Below are 25,997 nucleotides of genomic sequence, written 5' to 3'. Positions count from 1 at the left end.
ATCTATTTCATTATAGAGTGAATCACATATTGGAAAGCTGCTTAGAATTCTGTAGTACTTGAGATCCCAGGCATTGACTGCCGCTGAACAGTAAAAGCTTTTCCTTGCACATTTAAACAATGCTTATAAAGGAACAGGAGATGGGGTGCAAATCTGAAGGAGGTGTAGCAACTCTACACAAGGTTAATGTTAATATCTTTAAATGGAAGAATCAGTTCAAAGCAAGGGGAAGTGAGCTGATCAACAGTAATCAGACCAGAGAGAGGAGTTGGCTGCTGCTTGTTCACTGGGGAGCATCACTGAGTCAGAGTACAGTCAGTGTGGCATTGGGGTGGGGGCAAAGGAAAGTGTCTGAGTCAGAAAGTCAGTCATTAGGTTTGAAGGAGGTCTGCAAGTAGGGAAATTTGAAGGGGGGAGGGTGTGGTTAGATCAAGAGATTGACACAATTCAAAGCCTGGGCTTTGAGAGATAAAACCTGAAGATACAGGAGCAAAATTAGGCCATTCTGCCCATCGAGCTCGCTCTGACATTTAATTGCGGCTATATTTTTTTCCAGCCCGGTTTTCTCGCCTTCTTCCAGTAACCCTTAACTGCCTTACTCATCAAGAACATATTAATCTCTGCCTTAAATTTACCAAAGACCTGGCCCCCACAAGCATCCGTGGCAACAAATTTCATAGATTCACCAGCCTCTGGCTAAAAAAAATACCTCCTTATCTCAGTTCAAAAGGGAAGTCCCTCTATTCTGAGTCTGTGCCCTTTGGTCCTAGACTCCCCCACCATAGGAAACATCCTCTGCACATCCACTCTACCTTTCAGTATTCAGTAGCTTAGGAGTTAAGAGTTCAGGGTGTGCTGGGTTAGGTGATGAGGTAAGCATTGTGAGCTGGGAATGGCGATTGGAATCTGCTGGGGTTGCTGATGTGCTCCAAAGGAGAGCAAGTGAATAAATAAATTAAAGAGAACCTAATGAGCTTTAAAATCACAGTGCTCCAGCAAAATCAGCTGTGCTGAGAATGCTGAGTGGAGACACGAGAGATTCTGCAGGTGCTGGAAATCCAGAGCAACGCACACAAAATGCTGGTGGAATTCAGCAGATCAGGCAACATCTATGGAGGGAAATAGAAAGTTGATGTCTTGGGATGAAACCCTTCATCAGATTTGGAAATAAGGAGAACTGTTTTATTCCCCTCCACAAATGTTGCCCGACTTGCTGAATTCCCCCAGCATCTTTCTGTGTTGCTCACTGTCATTTGGAACCACGTGGTCTGATGTCTCCAACATGGAAAGCATATCAAAAAGAAAATAAAGATTGCAGCTGGATAATAGAAACAGCCAAGAAGATCACCAGGGTCTCTGTCCCCCAAATTTGAGATATTGACTGGGAGCATTGCTGAAAAAAGCCCCCAAGCATGTTGAGGATCCCTACCACCCATCTCACAATCTCTTTGACCCAATACCGTCAGGAAGGAGGTACAGGAGCATTGGGACTAGGACTGCCAGGCTGGGTCACAACTTCTTCCCTCAGGCTGTGAGACTAATGAATACCCTGCCACCACCGAGGTCTCATCACTATGAAGGCGAGCTTTTTACTGCTTTCGGTTTACACATGCTGTGCACTACATGCATTCTGAATTATATTTTATTATGGTAATATTTTGTTTTTTGTGCTGTGCGTGATACATGTTTGTGAGTGCACTGTGGTCTGGAGGAATGTTGTTTCATTTGTTTTATATATATGTGCAGTCAGATGACAACAAACTTGAACTTGAGGTTGAAGTGCCTGGTTGAATCTCCTAAGCGGCAGAGTTCAGCCTGGAAATCATAGAATTCCTCTCTGGAAAAAAATACTTTCTATTAACGTGGCACATTTAAGAGAAGTTTGGTTAGATACATAGCAGTAATTGTATGGATGGCTATGGTCCTGGTGCAGGTCGATGGGACTAGGCAGTTTTAAATAATTCAGCATGGACTAGATGGACTGAAGGTCCTGTTTCTGTGCTGTACTTTTCTGTGACTCTATGAAAGAACAACGGTATCTGACTACCTGACTAAACTACGACAAAACTTCTTCAGTTTCATTTTAAAATTTGGCTTGGCCTCAACGGTATAAATAAGTGAGATCCAAAAAAGTAACTTATTGCTGATGAATGTCCTAAGACCATAAACCATAAGAGCATAATTAGGCCTTTTCGCCCATCGAGCCTACACTGCCAAACCCTCCCAATACCATTCCCCTGCCTTCTCCTTGTAACCCTTACTAATCAAGAATGTATCAATCTCTGCTTTAAATACACTCAATGACTTGGCCTCCATGGATTCACTACCGTCTAGCTAACAAAATTCCTCCTCATCTCTGTTCTAAAGGGACATCTTTGTAATCTGAGCTGTGCCCTCTGGTCCTAGACTTGCCCCAATATAGGAAACATCCTCTTCACATCCACTCTGCCTAGGCCTTTCAACATTTGAGAGGTTTCAATGAGATCCCTCCCCCATTCTTCTAAACTGTACTGCTGCCGCAAAACAACAAATCTCACAATGTACGCCAATGATAATAAACCTGATTCTAATTCTAAAACCATAAGGCATAGGAGCAGAATTAGTCCATTTGGCTCATTATGGCTGATTTATTAAGTCTCTAAACCCAATTCTTACAGAACTCTGAGCTCTTTCAGTCTCAAATTTTGCAAGTATTCCAGAAAGAGTACTCTGTCAGAAATTGGTTATTTTCTGCTTTTGCAACTACAAAAAAAATTATTTATAGATTTATGGAAATGTGTGGACTTATCTGTCTACTAACCCAAAACTCAACCTGCATTCCCCATTTTCATATTCCCTCCATATGAACTCCACTCCAAAGTCAGCAGTCTGATATTCTCCACACAATTTTTCATATTTATTTAACAGGTTTTATTTTCTCTTTTTCAGTGCTGGAATAGGGAGAACAGGAACTATAATTGTCATAGATATGTTAATATCTGACATCAGCAGACAAGGTAAGAAACAATAAAGGTAGATAAACCTTTCTCCATGGTCCACCCTCCTTTCCTATCAGATTCCTTCATCTCTATCCCTTTACTTTTCCCACCTATCACCTCCTAGCTTCTTACTTCATCGTCTCTCCCACACCCAGCTTCACCTGTCAGCTAACTTTTACTCCTTCTACTGCTCCCGCCGTCTTATTCTGGCATCTCTTCCATTCCTTTCCAGTTCTGCTGAAAGGTCTCGGTCCAAAATGTTGACTATTCCTCTCTGTAGGTGCTGCCTGACTTGCTGAGTTCTGCCAATGTTTTGTGTTTGTGTATATTAGGTAATAATCCAGTAGGGATTGCATTTGTCTCTATAATATGTCTCTTTAAACTGTAAACCTTCTTAAGAACTTTATTTTAATCAATATGCAATTACTTTCTTTCATTAGGTTTGGACTGTGATATAGACATCCCAAAAACGATTCAAATAGTACGAAAACAGCGATCAGGAATGGTACAAACTGAGGCTCAGTATAAGTTCATATACATGGCTGTACAGCAGTATATTGAAACAGTGCAGAGGAGACTACAGGAAGAACAGGTGATTATTCCATTTAATACCCACTGGATGTCCCAAAACATATTGTAACAACGAGAATAATTCCTCATTACTTGGAAAATCCTTTATCTCTTTCACAACGTAACATTTTTTCTTGAAGAACTTGGAGCAAGCCTGCTATTCAGTCAGGATCAAAGCTTAAATTTATACCAGTGCTAACTGTGAGTTGAAGCTCGTGTAAAGCATAAATGGATTGGTGGATGCCTGTGTTTCAGAATCAGAATCAGGTTTAGTATCACTAGCATATGTTGTGAAATTTGTTGTTTTATGGCAGCAGCACATTGTAATACATAATAATGATTTTCAAAACCTATAAATTACAATAAGAAATAGATATGAAAATTTAAATAAGTAGTGCAAAAAGAGAGCAAAAAATAGTGAGGTAATGTTCATGAATTAATTGTCCATTTAGAAATCTGATGGTGGAGGGGAGGAAGCTGTTCCTGAATTGTTCAGCGTGTGTCTTCAGGCTCTTGTACCTTCTCCTTGATGGTAACAATGAGAGGAGGGCATGTCCTGGGTGTTCGGGATCTTTAATGATGGATTCCGCCTTTTTGAAGCACCGCCTTTTGAAGATGTCCTCGATGCTGGAGGGGGTAGTGCCCTTTTATATTTATTGCCTAAAAGTTCACTCTTGTTATTAGTGATTAAAAACTGGTATCTTATCTATCTCAGATCTATAAATATCTTCTTGTTCTGCCCTTTGTGACAGTAGTAAACTAAATAACTGAAACAGTTAAGCAATACAGACTGTGTAATTTATAATTATTTTATATCTTTGCACTCTACTAATGGTGCAAAACAACAAATTTCAAGTAAGGGAAGCCAATGATGATAATTCTCTTTGTTCACTCATTGTATTGTGGTCAATCAGTTAAGTGCACCTTTAACAAGAGCTAGATGTAGGTTGGCATGGTAGCGCTGTAGTTAGCATAATACTTTACAGTGCCAGTGATCTGAATTGAATTGATTTTATTACTTTCATCCTTCATATATACGAGGAGTAAAAATCTTTATGTTACATCTGCATCTAGATGTGCAATGTGCAATTTACAGTAATTTATAATAACTATTATGTACAACAGGATAGTCAATATAACATAGAAATACAGTTGCGTCAGCATGAATTAATCAGTCTGATGGCCTGGTGGAAGAAGCTGTCCCGGAACCTGCTGGTCCTGGCTTTTATGCTGCAGTACCATTTCCCAGGTGGTAGCAGCTGGAACAGTTTGTGGTTGGGGTGACTGACGCCCCCAATGATCCTTCAGGCCCTTTTTATACACCTGTCTTTGTAAATGTCCTGAATAGTGGGAAGTTCACATCTACAGATGCGCTGGGCTATCCACACCACTCTCTGCAGAGTCTTGCGATTCAGGTAAGTACAGTTCCCATACCAGACAGTGATGCAGCCAGTCAGGATGCTCTCAATTGTGCCCCTATAGAAAGTTCTTAGGATATGGGGGCCCACACCAAACTTCTTCAACCATGTGAGGTGAAAGAAGCGCTGTTGTGCCTTTTTCACCACACAGCCAGTATGTATAGACCACATGAGATCCTCAGTAATGTTTATGCCGAGGAACGTAAAACTCTTCACCCTCCAATCCCAGATCCATTGATGTCAATAGGGGTTAGCCTGTCTCCATTCCTCCTGTAGTTCACAACTAGCTTCTTTGTTTTTGTGACACTGAAGGAGAGGTTGTTTTCTTGACACCACTGTGTCAGGGTGATGACTTCTTCTCTGCAGGCTGCCTCATTATTATTTGAGATTAGGCCAATCCATTTTTGCCACTGCCTATAGGGTATTTCTATGTTCTCTCCATGAACAAGTGGGTTTCCTCCAAGTGCTTCGGTTTCCTACACAATCTAAAGACGTATGGGTTATGCTTAGTGAGTTGTGGTCATGCTATGTTGGTGCTGGAGACATGGGCTACTCCCAGCACATCCTTATACTGCGTTGGTCATTGACCCAAATGACACATTTCACTGTATGTTTCAATGTAGATGTGACAATTAAAAATAATCTTTAAATACACTTTAAACTAAAATAAGATATCCATGTCTAAATTGGAGATGAAAATTGCCAAGTGCTTTGTAAAGAGATAGATACTGTACTGATGTTTAAAGCATCTGAATATTGCTTTTTCTAGAGAAGCAAAATCAAGGACCGAGAGTATTCAAATATCCGATATCTTCCTATGGAGGTTAAGACCAAAAGACATGCTGGCACGTCTCGAGATCTTTCATTGTAAGTAATCCTGAATTTCCTGTTCCTCTTCTTCTTAAGCCTATCACCCTTACTAGGGCATGTGCTGCTGACAGCAGCTTGCCAGAGTCCTCTGTCCTGGGCCGATGAAAGGTTGATCAGCCCTGGCTTCCACTACCACTACATGGCTTCATATGTCTTCTAGGCAAAGATCTTTTCTCTCTCAGGGATGAGATCTTTGGAGCTTCTGTTGGCATTTCTGTATCACTGGAATTTTACGGGATGAGGTTTCTAACCCCATACCCAACCCTCCTCCATTCGCAGCTGGGCTTGGGAACATCCATGGCAGAGTTGAGTTTCCTGTTGCTTGCCATTGAATTCCTCATTCCTCTCCCCCTTGGAACTATTGGTCTGTGGCCTATAACACTGTCACAGAGAGAACAATGCAGTGATGGTGGTGGTGATGGTTGAGGTTTTGGACGAGGTGGAAGAGCCAGAGGTGGATTTGGTGGCAGAATTAGTGGCTTTAATGGGTTCAGAGGTTAAAGGGTGGCGGGTCCTCAGGGAAAGAAAGTAAAATTTGATTGGAGGCTAATAAAACTTTTACAGTGTTCAGACAGAGCCTCTGATTGCCTCAATTGGACATTCCAGAGTTCTGCATGCAGTGTCTGTCTGTTCAGTTTGGACTGTAGTGGGAGCTTCAAGTTTCTGAATAGACTTGCAGTTAAGACAGAAATTGTTGGTACACGTTTGTGGATTTGTGTCACACTTTTTGTTTCACTGGTGTAAAAATGTCCTGGTTCATGTTTTTTTTAATAATTAATTATTTTATTTAGAGATACAACGTGGAACAGGCCCTTCCAGCCCAACAATCCGCATTGCCCAGCAACCCACCCATTTACCCCTCGCCAAATCACAGGACAATTTATAATAGCCAATTAACCTACTAACTGGTACGTCTTTGGACTGTGTGAGGAAACTAGAGTACCTGAAGGAAATCCAGGCGCTCACAGGAAGGACGTTCAAACTTCTTAAAGAGGACACTAGAATTGAACAACAAACTCCGACAACCCGAGCTGTAATAGCATCATGCTACCAGCTGTGGTACTGTGGTACCCCTAAATGTTTTAGAATGTTGTGCTTGGCACACCGTCTAATTGATTAAAAGATACCTTATTTAAACAATGTCAAAGTAAAGCTGAGGAACTGCACTTCATTTTCTATCTGGGCATGCTATAGTGTTCTGGATTTAATACTGAATTCTATAACTTCAAGTAACTCAATTTTTCAGTTTACAGTATATCAGTCATCTATCTATAATGATAGCTTAGTGGTTTTTAAATTTTCCTTCCTTTTGTTCTCCCTCAGTGTGTGTTAGAGCAGGTTAAAGAGATGCTATATTATCTTTCAAAATCAGAATTAGAATAAAGTTTAATATCACTGGCATATGTCATTAAATTTATTGTTTTGCAGCAGCACCAGATTGGAATACATAATAAAAAATAAATTACAATCAGAAGTATATATAAAAAATTAAATTAAATATGTAGTGCAAAAAGAGAGAAAAAGTAGTGAGGTAGTGACCATGGGTTCGCTGTCCATTCAGAAATGTGATAATGGAAGGAAAGAAAATGTTCCTGAAACTTTGAGTGTGTGTCTTCGGGCTCCTGTAGTCCTCTTTGATGGTAGCAATGAGAAGAGGACAGGTCCTGGATGATGGACGTCCTTGATAATGGATGCCACCTTGTTAAGGTTTCCACTAGCTTACACTGGATAGAGCAGGGGACCCCTGGAATAGAGCAGGTATTTTGCTCAAAATTGCCCAAACCATTGTAAATAAAATGAGATTTTTAAAAATATAATAAAAATACTATATTTCAATGTTACAAATTAATTAACTTGTATGAATATAGGGTAAGAGTCTTTATATGCAATATGGTATAATGTATTGATATATATATTTTTCCTGGACTCTGTATTCCTATATGTAAATTAATTAATAAAAATATTAGAAAAGGGTAAATAAAATGAATTTCCAGCACAGATTTTGGCCTCCTAAATCACCCTGCTCATGCACAGTAACTTTTACATCATTAGTATCAAATGATTTGAGTGAAACTGGTCACTTAATGTTATGTTCTGATCAGCTTTGAGCTGTGAGATGCTACATTCACAAAGAAATTTGAAGTGTTCACGTATATATAGAGAGAAAATATCTTACAAGCTCACAGTCCTTTCATATTCAGGAGATGTATTGTGTTAGATATATGGGCGGTGTGGTGGTGACCCGAGTAGAAGATAGTGCCAGAAATCCACGTTCATTCCCAATCTCAGTTGTTCTCTGAATGGAGATGGCATGTTCTCTTTATGACCATACAGTATATGTTTTCTTTCTCCTAGATGAGCTAATAGCCAAGTCAGAATAGCCCCATCTGCCCAATTAGTATACATGGTTATTTGACAGCATTTTCTCAGTGGGCCGAAGAGCCTGTTTCCGTGCTGTATCCCTCTGTGACTCTATATTCATGAAATTGTACAGAGGTGTTAGGATGTTATGTTGAAGTTGTATAAGATGATGGGGAGGCCTAATTTGGAATACTGTGTGCTGGTCACCTACCTACAGCAAATATAATAATATGATTGAAAAAGTACAAAGAAAACTTACGAGAATGTTGCCAGAACTTGACAACCCGAGTTATTGGGAAAGGTTGAATAGGTTAGGACTTTATACAGGTTTGATTTTGACTTTTAAGAGAAGTTTGAGTAAGTACATGGACGGGAGGGGAGGGGTGTGCAGGTCAATGATCTGGGTGCAGGTCGATGGGACTAAGTAGAAAAACAGTTTGCCATGCATGGATTAGATGGGCCGAGGAGCCTGCTTCTATGATGTAATTCTCTCTGACTCTACGACTAAGCTATTATCATTTTCTCTAAAGGTTCAATGAAGAATCATCTTGTCTTTATGAAAATTTAAACATCAAAACTTCCAAAGCTTCAGGAGGCAGCAACACAAAACGATAAAAGCATCAAGTGGACTGGCTGTATGTATGATATTTATGTTATCAATGCAGTGACTTAACAACCCTGGAAAAAGAATTATCTCCATAATGATTTTACTCATCCTCTGACTGTCAACAGCCTCTTTGTTGGGTACACCTGTACACCAGCTAGTTAATACAAATATCTAATCAGCTAATCATTGGCAACAACTCAATCTATAAAAGCATGCAGACATGGTCAAGAGGTTCATTTGCAACACATACAAAATACTGGAGATACTCAGCATGTAGGGCAGCATCAATGGAAATGAATAAAGAGTCGACATTTCGGTCTGAGATCTTTATTCAGGACTGGAAAAAAAGGGGGGAAGACACCAGAGTAAAAAGGTCAGGGGAGGGGAAGGAGGCTATCTGGAAGGTGATAGGTGAAGACAAGCAGGTTGGAGAGATAAAGGGCTGGAAAATAAGGAATCTAATAGGAGAGGAGAGTGGACCACAGGAGAAAGAGAAGGAGGAGAGGCACTGGGAGGAGGTAGTAAGCAGGTGCAAAGAGGTAAGAGGTCAAAGTGGGGAGAAGAAGAGTGGAGGGGAAGGGAATTTTTTTTATTGGAAAGAGATATCGATGTTCATACCATCGGGTGTGAGGCTACCTCATACAGATATAAGATATTGCTCCTCTGTCTTGAGGGTGGCCTCGTCTTGGCACCAAAGGAGGCCATGGACCGACTGTTGGAAGAGGTTCAGACCAAACATTAGAATGGGAAAGAGTTGTGACCTAAGTAACTTTGACTGTGGAATGTTTGTTGGTGCTGGACAGGGTGGTTTGATTAGCTCAGAAACTGCTAAACTCCTGGGATTTTCATGCATAACTGTCTCGAGCTTTAATGCAAATTATTGTTTTGCATGGCTGTGTTGTTGGCCATTGTGATATAGAGTGCTTTCATCAAGTTTCATGTTTTAGAGGCTATCATCGTTGAGCACTGCCGCTCCATCCAACAAAAATAGAACTTCCTGTTGGCCTAACATTTTAATTCAGATTCCCATTCCTGTTCTGACATGTTGGTCCATGGCCTCCTCTTGTGTTATGATGAGCAACACCTTTTAGAGGGAGTACAAAGAAGGTTCAACAGATGGATTCCTGGGATAGCAGGACTCATATGATGAAAGACTGGATCAACTAGGTTTATACTCGTTGGAATTTAGAAGATTGAAGGGGGATCTTATTGAAACGTATAAAATCCTAAAAGGATTGGACAGGCTAGATGCAGGAAGATTGTTCCCTATGTTGGGAAAGTCCAGAACAAGAGGTCACAGTTTGAGGATAAAGGGGAAGCCTTTTAGGACCGAGATTAGGAAAAACTTCTTCACACAGAGAGTGGTGAATCTGTGGAATTCTCTGCCACAGGAAACAGTTGAGGCCAGTTCATTGGCTATATTTAAGAGGGAGTTAGATATGGCCCTTGTGGCTAAAGGGATCAGGGGGTATAGAGGGAAGGTTGGTACAGGGTTCTGAGTTGGATGATCGGCCATGATCATACTGAATGGCGGTGCAGGCTCGAAGGGCCAAATGGCCTACTCCTGCACCTATTTTCTATGTTTCTATTCCTTCTGGGTAATTTCCAACCTGATGGCATGAATATCAATTTCTCCATCTGGTAAAAAAAAATAAATAAAATTAAATTCCCTCTCCCTCTCCTCTTCTATTCCCTACTCTGCCCCCTTAACTCTTCTCACCTGCCTATCACCTACCCCTGGGTCCCCTCCTTTTACACTTTCTCCTATGGTCCATTCTCCTCTCCTATCAGATTCCTTCTTCTCCTATCAGATTCCTTCTTCTCCAACCTTTTACCTTTCCTACCCACCTGGCTTCACCTACCACCTTTTAGCTATCCTCCTTCCCTCCCCCCACCTTTTTATTATTTTGTCTTGCCCCTTCCTTTCTAGTCTAGAAGATGGGTTTCGGATATCAACCACTCCCTGTGTTTAAAAAAAACACTTCCCTCTGATCCTCTTTACAACCCCTTTTATCACCTTAAACTTACATTCTCTCATTTTGATAGCCCTAACATGGAAGAAAATGATTTTGAATATCTTCTCTATTTATGCCATTAATAATCTTATATACCTCTGTCCGATCACCCCTCTTTTGCTCCAGGGAAAATAAGCCCAGCCCATCCCATCTCCATTACTAAAACCCTCCAATCCAGGCAATATCCTGGTGAATCTCCTCTGCACTCTAAGTGACATAAACAGATCCTTGCTTAGTGTTTCCAGCATTCTATTTTTCGTGAATGGTTAGATTCTCCTTTGTTGGAAACAGCTTCAGTTTTATAGTGTAAATGGCATTTTTGCCAAGCTTTCAATGTTAAGATTAAGATTAGTTTATTTGTCACATGTACACAGAAACATTGAAACATACACTGAAATGTACTGTTTACATGAACGACCAACACAGTTTGAGGATTGTGCTGGGCGCAGTCTGATTCTGGCAGCAATGTAGTACACCCACAACTTACTAAGCCTAACCTGTGCGTCTTTGGAATGTAGGAGGAATCTGTAGCACCCATATGAAACCCATGTGTTGATGGGGAGAACATACAATCTCCTTACTTGCAGCAGCAGGATTTGAATCTTGGTCGCTGACACTGTAATAGTGTTATGTCAGCCACTACGCTACTGTACTGCGCACATCTTTCTGCAGAAAATCATGGACAACCAATCATGGTTTTTCCTCACTGAAGTTTCAGGCTAACTGTCTGGCCCTGATAGCATGACAAGAAAAGAGCTTCCTCTTTTTCTCTGCCTGGTCCACCAACTTCTGCTCCACCACCTACTTGTGGCAACGCCTATGAACACAGTCACACAAGAATGAGTGATCCAACCCACTTAGCACTGTGTTGTGTAATTTTGTTTTTCTGCTGGTGATAGCAGGTTTTCTGTAAATAATTCAGCACAAGGTCACATCTGGATTACTGTAGCCTGGTGAGGCAGGATTGATGTCAGATCAGCTCTGTGCAAAGTTTGATGTCATCAAGATGACAGGTCAAACAAGTATAACTTGTGCTAAAAATGTGTGCTTTCCATTCATATGTGATATTCAAAGTTCAAAGTAAATTTATCATCAAAGTACATATATGTCACCAAATACTACTCTGAGATTTATTTTGCGGGCAGTCACAATAGAATACAGAAATACAATAGAATCAATGAAAAACACACACAAAGACTGACAAACAACCAATCTGCAAAATAAGACAAACTGTGCAAATAAAAAAGGAAGCAAGCAAACAAACAAGCAAATAAATACATACATACATGCATATAGTGAACATGAGTTGTAGAGTCTTTGAAAGTGAGTCCATAGGTTGTGGGATCAGTTCACTGTTGAGCTGAGTGAAGAACTTGATTGCTGTAGGATAATAACTGTTCCTGAACCTGTTGGTGTGGGTCCTGAGACTCTTGTAATTCCTTCTTGAAGCCAGCAGTGGGAAGAAAGCACATCCTGGATGATGTGGGTCCTTAATGATGGATGCTGCTTTTTTATGGCGACTCTTCTTGTAGATGTGCACAATGGTGAGGAAAGTGTTTGCTGTGATGGATTTGATTTAGGACGACTGTTTATTCATTTCCATAGATGCTGCCTGACCTTCTGAGTTCCTCCAGCATTTTTATGTGTTACTCTGAATTTCGGGATTTCACTTTCACAGTAAGGTGTTGGAAAAGGGTCAGTGACATTGTGAAGGATCTCACCCACCCTGCTCATGGACTGTTTGTCCCACTCCCTTCAGGGAAGAGGTGACGTAGCATTCACACCAGGTCCACCAGACTCAAAAACAGTTACTTTCCCCAAGCAGTGAGGCTGACCACCACCTCCACCACTAACCTACCCCTCCACACCCCCAAACACCACTACTTTATCATTTCCTCTCAGTCACCTTTTGCACAGATGTTCTTGTGCCTTGCATCACTTTATGGACATACAATCAATCTATGTATATGAGCTATCTTATGTATTTATATTTATTGTGTTTTTTATTATTATGCTCTTTATCTTATCGTGTGTTTTTTTGTGCTGCTTTGGATCTGAAATAACAATTATTTTATTCTCCTTTCCACTTGTGTCCTGGAAGTGACATTAAACAATGTTGAACTTAAGCAGTCTTGATGTTTCGATGTACATGTGATAAATAAATCTGGATCTCAATGTCTCTTCTGTTTTCTTCTGTTCAGAATTACTCCTGTTTACATGAAGCTTCAGCCTGCATTGAAAATAATTTTACCCCAACTTGTCTCTGGATCCTTGTGCACTTCTACCAACCAAATACCTGAAGAAATCTGCCTTCTAGAAATGGTTTAATTTATTGTCAGCAAAGTATTTTTTTAATGATCATGCTATTTGTAAGCTTGTATTCAGAAATGTACTTTTAAGTGCCTCTCCTTGGAACTGATAAATGGATGAGTTTAATTTACCTTTGTTAAAATTTAGTAATTATCCATGCAATGCCTTCAGGGAAAAAAGAGACTTATTTGACTTAGAAAGCTACAAAAGAGAATCTAACCATTTACAAAAACATAATGCTGGAAACACTAAGCAAGGATGTGGCTGTGCCCCTCAGAGTGCAGAGGAGATTCACCAGGATGTGCCAGGATTGGAGGACTTTAGTGATGAAGAGAGATGGGATGGGCTGGGCTTGTTTTCCCGGGAGCAAAGAAAACTGGGGGGGTGATCTGACTTTACTTAAGGGGGTGATAAGGTTACAAGAGCATGGATAGTGAAGATAATCAAAATTGTTTTCTTCCATTACAAAAGTATCAAAAGCTAAGCAACAGCGCCTCAAGTAGGAATTGAGTGGTGTTGCAATGCTGAGATAGAGTGGAGATATTTGAAACCAGCCGATTAGTAACTGAAGAATGTTTGCTATGAGCCAATTAACAAGTAGTGTGTAACAGGATAGACTATACGTGATGAAATACCTTTCCCATAACAGCAGAGCACACAAAGAAAACCAGTTAGGTCCAGGACTGGGGCCGGATGGGCATAGGGGTTAGTGGTCAGAAGGCGACATAGACAAATTGGTAGGAAGGTAGTTCTTTGCCACTCGATAAGCAGAGCATCAGGACTAGGATCAGAAAAAAGGGTTAGGTCAGGAAGGTAGCAGAGGGCTAAGCTGGGGTATATAAGGAGTACTGGGTTGGTTCAGGGAGAGGTGATCGACGCCCAGTAAATTTATTGTAGGACGTTAGATGGTATGACTGTAGGGACAAGATTAATTTGGAGACACGATAGACCACAGGTGATGATATTGGAGCAAAAATCAGGCTGTCTATTGGAGGAATTCAACAGATTGAGGAGCATCTGTGGGGATGGAATGGAATTGTCAGGGTCCTGATGCAAGGTCTCAACCGAAAGTATTGACAAAATGCACACCCTTCCCGTACAGAGGCTGTTAAACCCACTGTTACTTCACTTCCCAGCTTCTTACTTCATCCCCCTGCACCCACCCGTCTCACCTATCACCTACTAACTTGTCCTTTCCCCAACTTCCTATTCTGGCTTCTTCCCCCTTCCATTCACAAAAAAGGGTCTCGACCTGAAACATCAACTATTTTTTCATTTCCATAAATGCTGCCTGACCTGCTAGGTTCCTTCAGCGTTTTGTATTTGTTACTATGGATTTCCAGATTCTGCAGAATCTCGTGTTTATGATTTTCTGCTAGACCTGCCGAGTTCTTCCACCATTTCACTTTTTGTTCAGGAGTGATTGGTAACTAGATAAAGGTCATGCTGTTAGCTCAGGAAATCAGTGGGTGAAGAGAGTTGGTTTAAGGGTCATGAGTTTGGCGGTGGGAATGGTGGTCACAACCAATGTAGGGTTGTGGGTCTTGCAGTTAGAACCAGATCAGGACTTTTCTTAAAGGAGACCTGTTTTAAACCAGATCCCAGTATTGGACTGAGAATCCTGTCTAAATCATGAAAACAGAAAATGCTACTCAGCATGTAAGGTGAATTAGAGCTTAATGCAAGACATTCTGCAGATGTTGACCAACACATACAACATGCTGAAGAAACTTAGCAGGTCAGACAGCATCTATAGAGGGAAATGAACAGTCAGCGTTTCAGACCAAGACCCTTCACCAGGACTGCAAAGGAAGGAGGCAGAATCCAGAATAAGAACGTGGGGTAGAGGAAGGAGTGCAAGGTGGCGGGTGATAGGTGAGACCACGTGAAGGGAAAATAAAATAAGAAGTTGGGAGGTGATGGATGGAAGCAGTGAAGAGTTGAAGAAGAAGGAATCTGATAGCTGAGGAGAGTGCACCATGGAAGAAAGGGAGGAAGAGGGGCACCAGAGGGAGGTGATGCCAGGTGAGGAGAAGAGAAGGAGTAAGAGGAGAACCAGAATGGGGAATGGAAAAAAAGGGTAGGAGGAATCTGATAAGAGAGGACAAGGGAAGAAAATAGGGTTAATATTACATTTCAAAAACACTTTGACTGAACTTTGAATGAGAGAAAATAAATTAGTATAAAATTGTAGAGTAGATGCAGGGTAGATGGATTCCATAGACGATATATATCAAGGGAAGTAAAGCCGGGATTTCCCCTGGGAAGATAATCTGATTGGAGGTGAATGGAAGCAGTTAGAGAATGGAGTCTAAGTTCATAAAAGTAATGAAGTGCAGGCAGAGAGAGAGTGTGAGAACACAGATAATATCCTGCAGCCCAGCATCTGGCATCTATCACGTTGGTTTATCTTGTTCTCACTCTCTGACAGCACTAATTTCACGGATTTATGAACAAAAGACTCTGCTTTCCTTTCCTGGCTGCCCCTATGAGCCCACTGACTGTCAGGGCAACTCTGGTCTCGCTCTGTCATAAAGTAACCTCTGAGTGTATCGCTGTATGTTTGTGGTCTTCTGCAGCTGTAGCCCATCCACTTCAAGGTTCAACGAGATGCCCCCTCTTCACACCATTGTTGTAACATGTGGTTATTTCTGTTGGCTCGAACCAGTCTGGTCATCCTCCTCTGACCTCTCATTAACAAGGCTTTTTGTCCATAGAATTGCTGCTCACAGGATGTTCTTTTGTATTTTGCCACATTCTCTATAAACTCCAGAGACAGTTGTGCATGAAAATCCCAGGAGATCAGCTGTTTCTGAAACACTCAAACCATCCTGTCTGGCAACAACAATCTTTCCATGGTCAAAGTCACTTACATCACATTTCTTCCCCATTCCAATGTTCGGTCTGAGCAACAACTGAACCTCTTGACCATCTCTGCATGTTTTTATACATTGAGTTGCTGCTGCATGATTGGCTGATTAGTTAGTTGCATTTATGAGCAGGGGTACAGATGAACCTAATAAAGTGACCACTGAGTATAGACTTTGCCCTATCCACCCCTTCCCCACTCCCACTGCAACTTAATATTAACTTCATTTCTCTCCTTTCCCATTGAAGAATCTTTGATTTAAAAAAAATATTTATATTATTTGCAAGGCAATCAATTTATTGCAATGATCTTGTTAATTCAAAAATGCAGAAACTTTGACTGTTATTCTACTGGGATTTGTGAAAGTGTCGCTGCGCACAGTTTAAGATTTTGCAGGAATGCCATTTCCCCTATTTAAAACTAGTTTATGCAATCACCACAGCCTAATTAATGAGGGTTTGCTGATGTATTTTTTTCAATTTTAAATGTATGTTGATCATCACATTCATGTTATTTTAAAAATTTTTACTTTAGATATACAGCGCAGAATGGGCCCTTTCAGGCCCTTCGAGCTGCACTGTGCAGCAACCCCCAATTTAACCCTAGCCTAATCACTGGACAGTTTACAATGACCAATTAACCTACGTCTTTGGAATGTGGGAAAAATCCAGAGCACCACAGGAAAGACATTCAGACTTCTTAGAAATGACATCTGACTTGAACTCTGAACTCCGACGCCCCAAACTGTAATAGCGTCATGCTAACCGCTACAGGGACACTAATGTTTCAGCATTCAGCGCTTGGTAATGACCTTATATTAATGGCGAGTTAACTTTTAAAAAAATATTCGCATCATTAGGCTGCCTTAATTTCCTCAGGGTGGAAATGTTAAATTCTGGAGGGCAGAGCCTTAACGTAAAAAGGGTAGTGAATCTGTGGAATTCTTTGCTACAGATGACTGTTGAGGCCAAGTCATTGGGTATCTTTAAAGGGGAGGTTGATAGGTTCTTGATTTGTAAGAACATAAAAGGCTATGGTGAGAAGGCACGAGAATGTGGTTGAGAGGGATAATAAATCAGCCATAGTGGAATGGCAGAGTAGATTCAATGGACCAAATAGCCTAATTCTGCTCCTAGTACTGTGCAAAAGTCTTAGCCATGTATATAGCTATGAGTGCCTAGGACTTTTGTACAATGCTCTAGTAATTTTATGTATTGCATTGTACTGCTGCCACCAAATAAAAACAGATTTCATGACATATGTGAGTGATGATAAACCTGATTCTGATATGGGTCTCTATTGTGGACTGAGAGTGGGAATGGGGCGGGGAGAGGGGAATCATGGCTGGGAAAAGGGGAAGGAGCGGGAAGCACCAGAGAGACATTCTGTAATCATCAGTTAATTAACTATTTGGAATCAAATGGCCTTGCCTGGTGTTTTGGGGCTGGGTGTGTCTGCACCTGTGCCACCCCCCACCCCTGGCACTCTTTGCCACCTGTCCCAAACCACTTCCATGGCAGTCAGCTCTCACCATTCCCAACATGCTTTGCTCCCACCAGATTTACAAATTTGCTCTCCTCTCCATGCTGTTGAAAGGTCTTAGGCACCGTAACTATATTTACTGCATGTGCCTAAGACTTTTGCACAGGACTGTACATACTTATAGTACAAGGGAAAAGTTCAACTAGATTGATGAGGCAAGTTTGTTTTTATATGGAGAGTGCTGGGTGCCTGGAAAGAATATCTAATAGCGAGGTTTAAGAGGCATTTGGATGGCACATGAACAGACAAGTATGCGGTTTAAATTGGCATCATGGTTGGCAAATCATCATGTTGTGCCTGTTGTGTGCTGTACTGTTCTGTTTTCTGTGTTATGTTATAGTTGCCTCAATAAATAAATTAAACACAAGAGATTCAGCAGATGCTGGAAATCCAGAGGAAGATACCCACAAAATGCCACGGTAGTGTAGTGGTTAAAGCAAAGCTATTTACAGCTCAGGGCAGTCTGGAGTTCAGAGTTCAATTCTGGCATCCTCTGTAAGGAGTTTGTACATTCTCCCTGTGAATAATGTGAGTATCCTTCAGGTGCTCTGGTTTCCTCCTATAGTCCAAAGACTTTTGGTTTTGGTAAACTAACTGGTCATTGTAAATTGTCCTGTGACTTAGCTAGTGTTAAGTAGGTGGGTTGCTGGGCAGCGTGGGTCATTGGGCCAGAAGGGCCTGTTCCGCACTGTATCTTTAAATAAATAACTCAGGTCAGGCAGCACTTATGGAGAGGAATAAAGAATCAATCCTTCGTACCGAGACCCATGTTGCAGAAGATCTCAAAATTGTAACTCACTTATTTTGAGTCTTTTTTCCCGTGTCAGAATTTGTAAACGCAATTAACTCAAATACTGAAAATTACATGCTTGCGAAAAAAGCTTTTTGATATGTGGACCAACCTGAAAATTTGTTCCTCACTGTTTGCAGCTAAATATTCCATTGGTCCAGTAAATCTGGGTCTTCTTTATGTGCAGATTATTTTCATGGTTAAACACCGGCTGTACTCTGTTTGCAACCACATGTTGATTATTTTTTATTTTATCCATGGTTTTAATTACGATGAAGACTACTATGAAAGCAAAAATATTCTCCTGAAATTATGATGTCACAAGCTGAGCTTGTGGTGATTAGGTCAAGATTTTGAACCTTTTTCATAGAGATATTAAAAATTTCTCAGAAACAAATAAAATCTCTTCTTTTTTAAGCCCATCACCCCTACCGGAACATAGACTGCTGACAGCTGCTCACCAGAGTCCTCAGTGCTGCGCCAGTCTTTCAAGTTACCCCCAGGTGTAGACCATCTTACATCTTCCAGGTGAAGATCCTTCCACTCCCAGGAATGAGGCTTTTGGAGTTTCTGTTGGTGTTTTTGTAGCTCTGGGTTGTTACAGGATGAGATTGCTAGTCATATGCCAAACTATCCTCCTTTCACAGCCAGGCTTGGAACCATCCATGGGGCAGAGTTAAATAAAATCTCAGTAACATGATATTGTAGACCAATTTACTGTAAATCCTGAACCTTTCCTTTTTAAATTTTAGTATCCCTGCTGAAAGAATGTGTGTTCATTGGATGAAATTTAACTGAAGGCCTGCTTTATGTATCAGTTGATTTAATATTTTCCATAGCTCTTCTCCTCAGCTGAGGCTCTAATAATACTGTGTCAGGATAATTTGTCCATTCCTCTATAGTATTGGTTTGATATATATATTTTTACACACAGGTTCTGCCATTGAACTGTAGAATAAACATTTCTCTTTTTTCATCAACTTTGTACATTGGTTATTCCCAAAGGGGAGATGTAATTTTTATTTATCAGACTACTCACATAAATTTATCATCCTTTCACAGTCATCTAAACTCCAAAAACACTGAACTATTCTCAATGTAGAGCCAATAGTTCAGTCTTACTTTTATAACTTAACACTGAATGTTTCCTCTCCAAGGATTGACACCTTGTCATGGTGGAGAGGTTTGTGAGATCCTGAGAGCGATGCTGTCTGGTGCTTAGCTTCTGGTAGAGTCACCCATGGCGGTAAGGTCAAGGGGGGATTCCTGACAAAGAGTGATCCAACTAAGACCTCAATGGAAGATGATGACACATCACAACAGCAGAGAAAGTGGAAGAAGACTGCAGCAGTGAAGGATCCCTAGTTGCCATTGGACCCTAACCCAGTAGTAGCTACTGGTGTATCAGCTTCCCCACGTTAAACAAAGTCACACACAGGTGTTCTCCATTAACAGAATAGCCCTACTGGAGAACATCAAATGGAATTGACCCTAATCCCTTAGGAGAACATGATACTCAACTCGAGTGATTGTACTACTACATCTACTACTACTACTACTACCACCACCACTACCAGCAATACTACTACTACAACAACAGCGTGCTTGCATGTGGCTCAGAACACAAACCTCCCCTCCCTGAGGACACTGGTCCCTCTTGTGTATGGTAAGTACCAATTATGTCAATCCACAGGCATTTCAGAGAGAGGTCAGACCTCACCTGAGAGGATTTCAAAATCTGATGTTGCAGCTATTGAGAAGGTGGAGGGAAAAAACTGCCAATGATAACTTCAGCTGACACATTTGTTTTTCTACACTCTGAAGGAATCCACAAGCTGTTATTTTCATCACATTGGTCAAAGTTCGAAGTAATTTTATTATCAAAGTACCTATTTGTCATCATATACAAACCTGACATACATTTTCTTGTGAGCATTCACAGTATATACAAATAAACAATAGAATTAATGAAAGACCACATCCAACAGGGTGGACAAACAACCAATGTGCAAATACAAAAAAGAAAATACTAATAATAATAAATAACCAATAAATATCAAAAACATGAAGTGAGTAGTCCTTGAAAGTGAGTCCATGAGTTGTAGGAAAAGTTCAATGATGGAATGAGTGAAGTTATCCCTGGTTCCGGAGCCTCAAGGTTGAAGCCCACCATCAGATAGTAGTCATAGTCATAGTCATACTTCATTGATCCCAGGGGGAAATTGGTTAAATCACCCTCTCAGGACTGGATGATGAGACCCAGACAATTTATAAGAAACAAACTGACAACTTTAAAAATGTATTTTTTTGAAGAACACAAGTAAATAGAAGCAAAGAGGACAAATAGTCCACATGAGCCCTCAAGCCTGCCCCGACATTCATCATGCTCTTGGCAGGATGATGCTGCTATCAACTTCTCTATTTATTTTTCTATAGGGATACAGCATGGTAACAGGCCCTTCCTGTGCCGCCCAATTACAGCCATGTGACCAATTAGCTAACTAACCCATACACCTGTGAAATGTGGGAGGCAATGGAGCATCCGGAGGAAACCCACATGGTCACAGGGAGAACGTACAACCCCCTTACAGGTAGCACTAGGAACTGAGCCCGGGTTACTGGCAATGTAGTAGTGCTGCCCCAACTAGTATGGTCATGGCCCTTCTGTGCCAGTTCCCCATCACCATCAAATTCTTAATCTTTAAAAAATCTATTTACCTGCTCTTTTAATACTCCCCAGAGGTCTAGCTCTCACAACCTGGCAGCACTGTGATACAGCTCATAGTGCTTGTAACCCAGGTTCAATCCTAGTCTCATGTGCTGTCTATTTGGAGTTTGTTCATTCTCCTGAATTTATGAATTTCTTCTAGGTGCTCCAGTTCCTACCCACCTCCCAAAGGCATAGGTTAAATTACTTTTATAAATTGCCTGCAGTGTGTCAGTGAGTGGTGGAATCAGATGAGGGCTGATGAGAATGCTGAGAGAATAAAGTATGATTAGTGTAAATGGATGGTTGATGTATTGATGATTGTTGTATTGATGGTTGATGTATTGATTGATGGTTTATGTATTGATGGTTGATGTTCAGTGGGAGTCAATGGGCTGAAGAGCCTGTTTCCGTACCATATCTCTCTGTGATTCTTTAACTCTGTGGGGGAGAGAATCCCAGAGACTTTCGACCCTCTAAGGAACAGCTTCTTCCCCCGCCATCAGATTTATGAATATGCTATGAACCCGTGAACACTGTTCATTCTGATAGATGCTGCCTGACCTGCTGAGTTTCTCCAGCATTTTGTGTGTGTTGCTTTGGATTCCAGCATCTGCAGAATCTCTTGTGTTTATGATCTGCTGCTCCACTACAAGGAATGCCTACCCTGAAGAAGTTTAAATCTTCTCTTTGATGGGAGTTCAGTTAGATCCTCTCACACTGCTCCCATTCTGTGAATTCTTTGACCATGTATTCACCCAGCGTCATATCCACACCTTCTAGCAATCATCTTTCCCTCCCCACCCCTCATTTTTTTATTCTGGCTTCCACCCCCCCCCCCTTCCTTTCCAGTCCTCATGAAGTGTCTTGGCCTGAAACATTGACTGTTTATTCTCCTCCACAGATGCTGCCTGACCCGCTGAGTCCCCCCAGTATTTTGTGTGTGTTGCTTTAGATTTCCAGCATTTGCAGAATCTCTGGTGTTTACCACTACCTTATTGTTAGTCTTCTGCACTATTTATTTTTGTAATTTTTAGCAATTTTTAAATGTCCTGCATTGTACTACAGCTGCAAAACAACAAATATCTCAGCTTATAACAGTAATAATAAACCTGATTCTGATTCAGATCAGATTCTGATTTACAAAAAGAGTACCTAAATTGTGTTAGTTCACACAAAGTTAATGCATGGTAGTATTAACGAATTAGATTCAACAGATGGCCAGATCAAACACAACATGTTTCATAGAGAGTGCGCTCACTAGATTCAAGATTTCAAAGTGTAAATTCGATGCAGCACAAAAAGAAACACAATAAATATAAATACATAAGATAGCTTATATACATAGATTGATAGTCTATAAAATGACGTTAGGCACAGGAGTGTCTGTACATAAAGTGACTGACAGGAAATGATAAAGTATTGGTGTTTGGGGGTGTGGAGGTGTTGCTTGGGGAAATTAACTATTTTTGAGTCCAGTGGTCCTGGCACACTAGCGATGTTTTTCAAAATCAAATCAAGTAAATCTGACACCAATCATTACTCTTCCCTGTGAGCTTGCAGAGAGACATTAGGTTTTGGTCCTCTTATGTCCCTCTGAGAAGACCCAATTGCTTTTGTTTTCCAAGTGCAATTCTACAGCAAATTTATGCTGAAATGAGCAAAAAAATAAAAAGCTTGTTCCGTAAACAAGTTGAATATTTGATGTTAATAATTTTCACTTATTAATTTAGTAAAAATATGCATTAAGTCTAGAAATTGGTGTCTGTTTAGGCATATTAAACGGTTAACAATGTAACGCAGAGCTTTTAACCTACTTCATGATCAATCTAACCCTTCCTTCCCACATAGCCCTCCATTTTTCTTTCATCCAGTCCCTTAAATGTCCCTAATGTATCTGCCTCTACCACCGTCCTGGCAGGATGCTCCACACACTCACTGCTCTCTGTAAAATCTTAACTCTAACATCCCACTATGCTTTTTTCCAATCACCTTAAAATTATATTCCTTCATATTAGCCATTCCCACCCTGGAAGAAGTCTCTGGTTATCCACTCTATACCCATTACTGTATCATCTTGTGTATCTCCATCAAATCTCCTCTCATCTTCCTGTGATCGAAAGAGAAAAGACCTACCTCGCTCAATCTATTCTCAGAAGACATGATCTCTAATCCAGGCAGCATCATGGTAAATCTCCTCACACAATCACCACTGAGTAAAGGGACAGAATGGTGGAGCAGACCTGAGAATTCCCATTCTGTTTCCTGTGGTTTGCTGCTCTTGAAGTGTTTGAGAGTGATGAGTGTCGTTCCTGTCAGACCTGGTCTCAGCAGTCTAGCAGCTCAGCACAGGTTATTCCTGCACCCACCACCCTCTGGGTAAAGAAAACTAAAGAGAGGGGATATAATAGTGCAAAAAAATAGTGGGAAGTTAGGGGACTAGGAGGCTTTTAAAAACCAACAGAAGGCACCTAAAAAAAGGAGGGAAAAGATGAAATATGAAGGTAACCTGGCCAATAACATCAAAGACGATACCAGAAGTTTTGTCAAGTATATAAAGAGTAAAACAGAGGCAAGAGGAAAGTGATGCTGAAGAGGTGGTAATCAGAGATAAGGAAACAGCAGATGGACTAAATAAGGATTTTGCATCCGTCTTCACTGTGGAAGACACAAGCAGTATGTTAGAAGTTTGAGACTGTCGGGGGCAGAAGTGGGTGCAACTGCTATTACTAGGGAGAAGGTGCTTGGGAAGCTATAAGTTCTGAAGGTGGGTAAGTCGCCTGGACTAGATGGATTACAGCCCAAGGTTTTGAAAGAGATTGAGGAGGCATTAGTATTGATCTTTCAAGAAGAAATACATTCTGACATGGTTCTGGAGGACTGGAAAATTGTAAATCTCACTCCACTCTTCAAGAAGGGATGAGGCAGAAGAAAGGAAATTATAGGCCAGTTAGCCTGACTTCAGTGGCTGGGAAGTTGTTGAAGTTGATTGTCAAGAATGAGGTCTCGGTACCTGGAGGCACATAGGACAAAGTCAGCATGGTTTCCTTAAGAGAAAACTTTGCCTGACTTACCTGTTGGAATGCTTTGAGGAAATAACAAGTAGGATGGACTAATGAGAATTGATGGATGTTGTGTACTTGGATTTTCAGAAGGCCTTTGACAAGGTGCCTCAAATGAGGCTGCTTAACAAGATAAGAGCCCCTGGTACTCTCATGTTTGCACCAGTAGGTAAGATTAAAGCAAGACATTCATTTCCATAGATGCTGCCTAACCTGCTGAGTTCCTCCAGTATATTGTATGTGTTGCTTTGGATTTCCAGTATTTGCAGACTTTTTTTGAGCATCAGCCTGACAAATACTCCTTCTGTATTATTAGATGATGCCTAAAGGTGGCAGCATACCACACATCAAATCCAGAGCAACACATTCAGAATCGGGTTTAGTATCACTGGCGCATCATGAAATATGGTGTTTTGTAGCAGCAGTACGTTGCAATACAAAATAATTTTAAAATAACAAATTACAATAAGAATATATATGAATCAATTTATTTATTATTTATTATTATTATTATTATATAAACACAGGAAGGCTTGCAGATGCTGGAAATCCAAAGCAACACACCCAAAATGTTGAAAGACCTCAGCAGGGCAGGTAGCATCTATGGAAATGAACAAACAGTTGATATTTGGGGGAAAACGATAGAATAAGAAGGTGGTTGGAAGGGAAGGAGGATAGCTAGAAGGTGATGGGTGAAGCTAGGTGGGTGAAAAAGGTAAAGGGCTGGAAAGGAAGGAGTCTGCTAGTAGAGGAGAGTGGACCACAGGAGAAGAGAAAAGAGGATGGGCATCAAGGTGAGGTGATAGGCAGGTGAGAAGAGTTAAGAGGCCAGAGTGAGGATTAGAAGAAGAGGGGACGCAGAGGGAAAAATTTTCTTACTGGAAGGAGGAATTGATATTCATGCCTTCAGAATGAAAGGCTACCCAGATGGAACATAAAGTGTTGCTTCTCCACTCTAAAGGTGGCCTCATCATTGCACAAGAGAAGGCCACAGACTGACATTTCAGAATGGGAATAGGAATTAAAATGTTTAGCCACTGGGAAGTTCCAATTTTGGCAGATGGAGCGGAGGTCCTCAACAAAGTTGACCCCCAACTTACGATGTGTCTCGCCAATGTAGATGAGTGCACATCAGGGGCATTGTATCACAATAGCTGTCCTAACAGTTTCATAGGTGAAGTGTTGCCTTACCTGGAAGGACTGTTTGATGCCCTGAATGGAGGTGAGGGTGGGGGGTGAATGACCAGGTCTGGCACTTTGGCTGCTTGCAGGGATAAGTGCCAGGAGAGAGATTAATGGGGAGGGATAAACGGGCAAAGGATTCACGAAGATAAATATCTCCCTGCAGAAACTGGGGGTGAGGGAGGAAGATAAAGATATGTTTGGTGATAGAAACCCTTTGGAGAAGGCAGAAGTTGCGGACAATAATGTGTTGAATGTGGAGGCTCATGGGGTTGTAGGTAAGGACATGAAGAAGACTATCACTGTTAAGGCAGTGGGAGAATTCGGGTGAGCGCAGATGTTCGGGAAATGGAGGAGATATGGGTGAGAGCAGCATCAATGGTGGAGGAAGGGAAACCCCATTCTTTGAAGAAGGAGGATGTTTCTGATGTCTTGGAAAGGAAAGCTTCATCCTGGGAACAGATGCAGTGGAGATGAAGAAACTGAGAAAAGGGAAGAGCATTTTTACACAAGACAGTGTGGGAAGAGGTATAGTCAAGATAACTGTGGAAAACGGAATGTTTATAAAAAATATCGGTCAACAGTTTGTCCCCAGAGATGGAGACAGAGAGATTGCGAAAGAGGGCTGGGGATGTGTCAGAAATAGACCAAGTGAATTTTAGGGCAGGATGGAAGTTGATAAAATGAAGCAAGTGGCACCAATGCAGTTGTCAATA

At 41.1% G+C, this 25,997-nt stretch overlaps 1 protein-coding gene across 4 annotated transcripts in view; it reads left to right on the top strand.

The window, feature by feature from the left end:
• Positions 1-19,267, top strand: part of ptpn11b (protein tyrosine phosphatase non-receptor type 11b) — a 153,055-nt gene extending 133,788 nt beyond the window's left edge. For 2 of the 4 annotated variants that reach the window (XM_063033441.1, XM_063033443.1), the window contains exons 12-16: positions 2,929-2,996; positions 3,419-3,570; positions 5,736-5,833; positions 8,728-8,832; positions 13,021-19,267. In XM_063033441.1, the coding sequence (XP_062889511.1) occupies positions 2,929-2,996; positions 3,419-3,570; positions 5,736-5,833; positions 8,728-8,812 (403 nt within the window). In that variant the 3' untranslated portion in view covers positions 8,813-8,832; positions 13,021-19,267. The remainder of the gene's footprint in view (positions 1-2,928; positions 2,997-3,418; positions 3,571-5,735; positions 5,834-8,727; positions 8,833-13,020) is intronic. The other 2 variants (XR_010016116.1, XM_063033442.1) reach the window with 2 other exon arrangements.
• Positions 19,268-25,997: the final 6,730 nt, after the last annotated feature.

This window comes from Mobula hypostoma, chromosome 25, assembly GCF_963921235.1.
Source record: "Mobula hypostoma chromosome 25, sMobHyp1.1, whole genome shotgun sequence".
Lineage (NCBI taxonomy): Eukaryota > Metazoa > Chordata > Chondrichthyes > Myliobatiformes > Myliobatidae > Mobula > Mobula hypostoma.
Note: the sequence above shows the minus strand (reverse complement) of the source record. Positions and strands in the feature narration are given on the sequence as shown.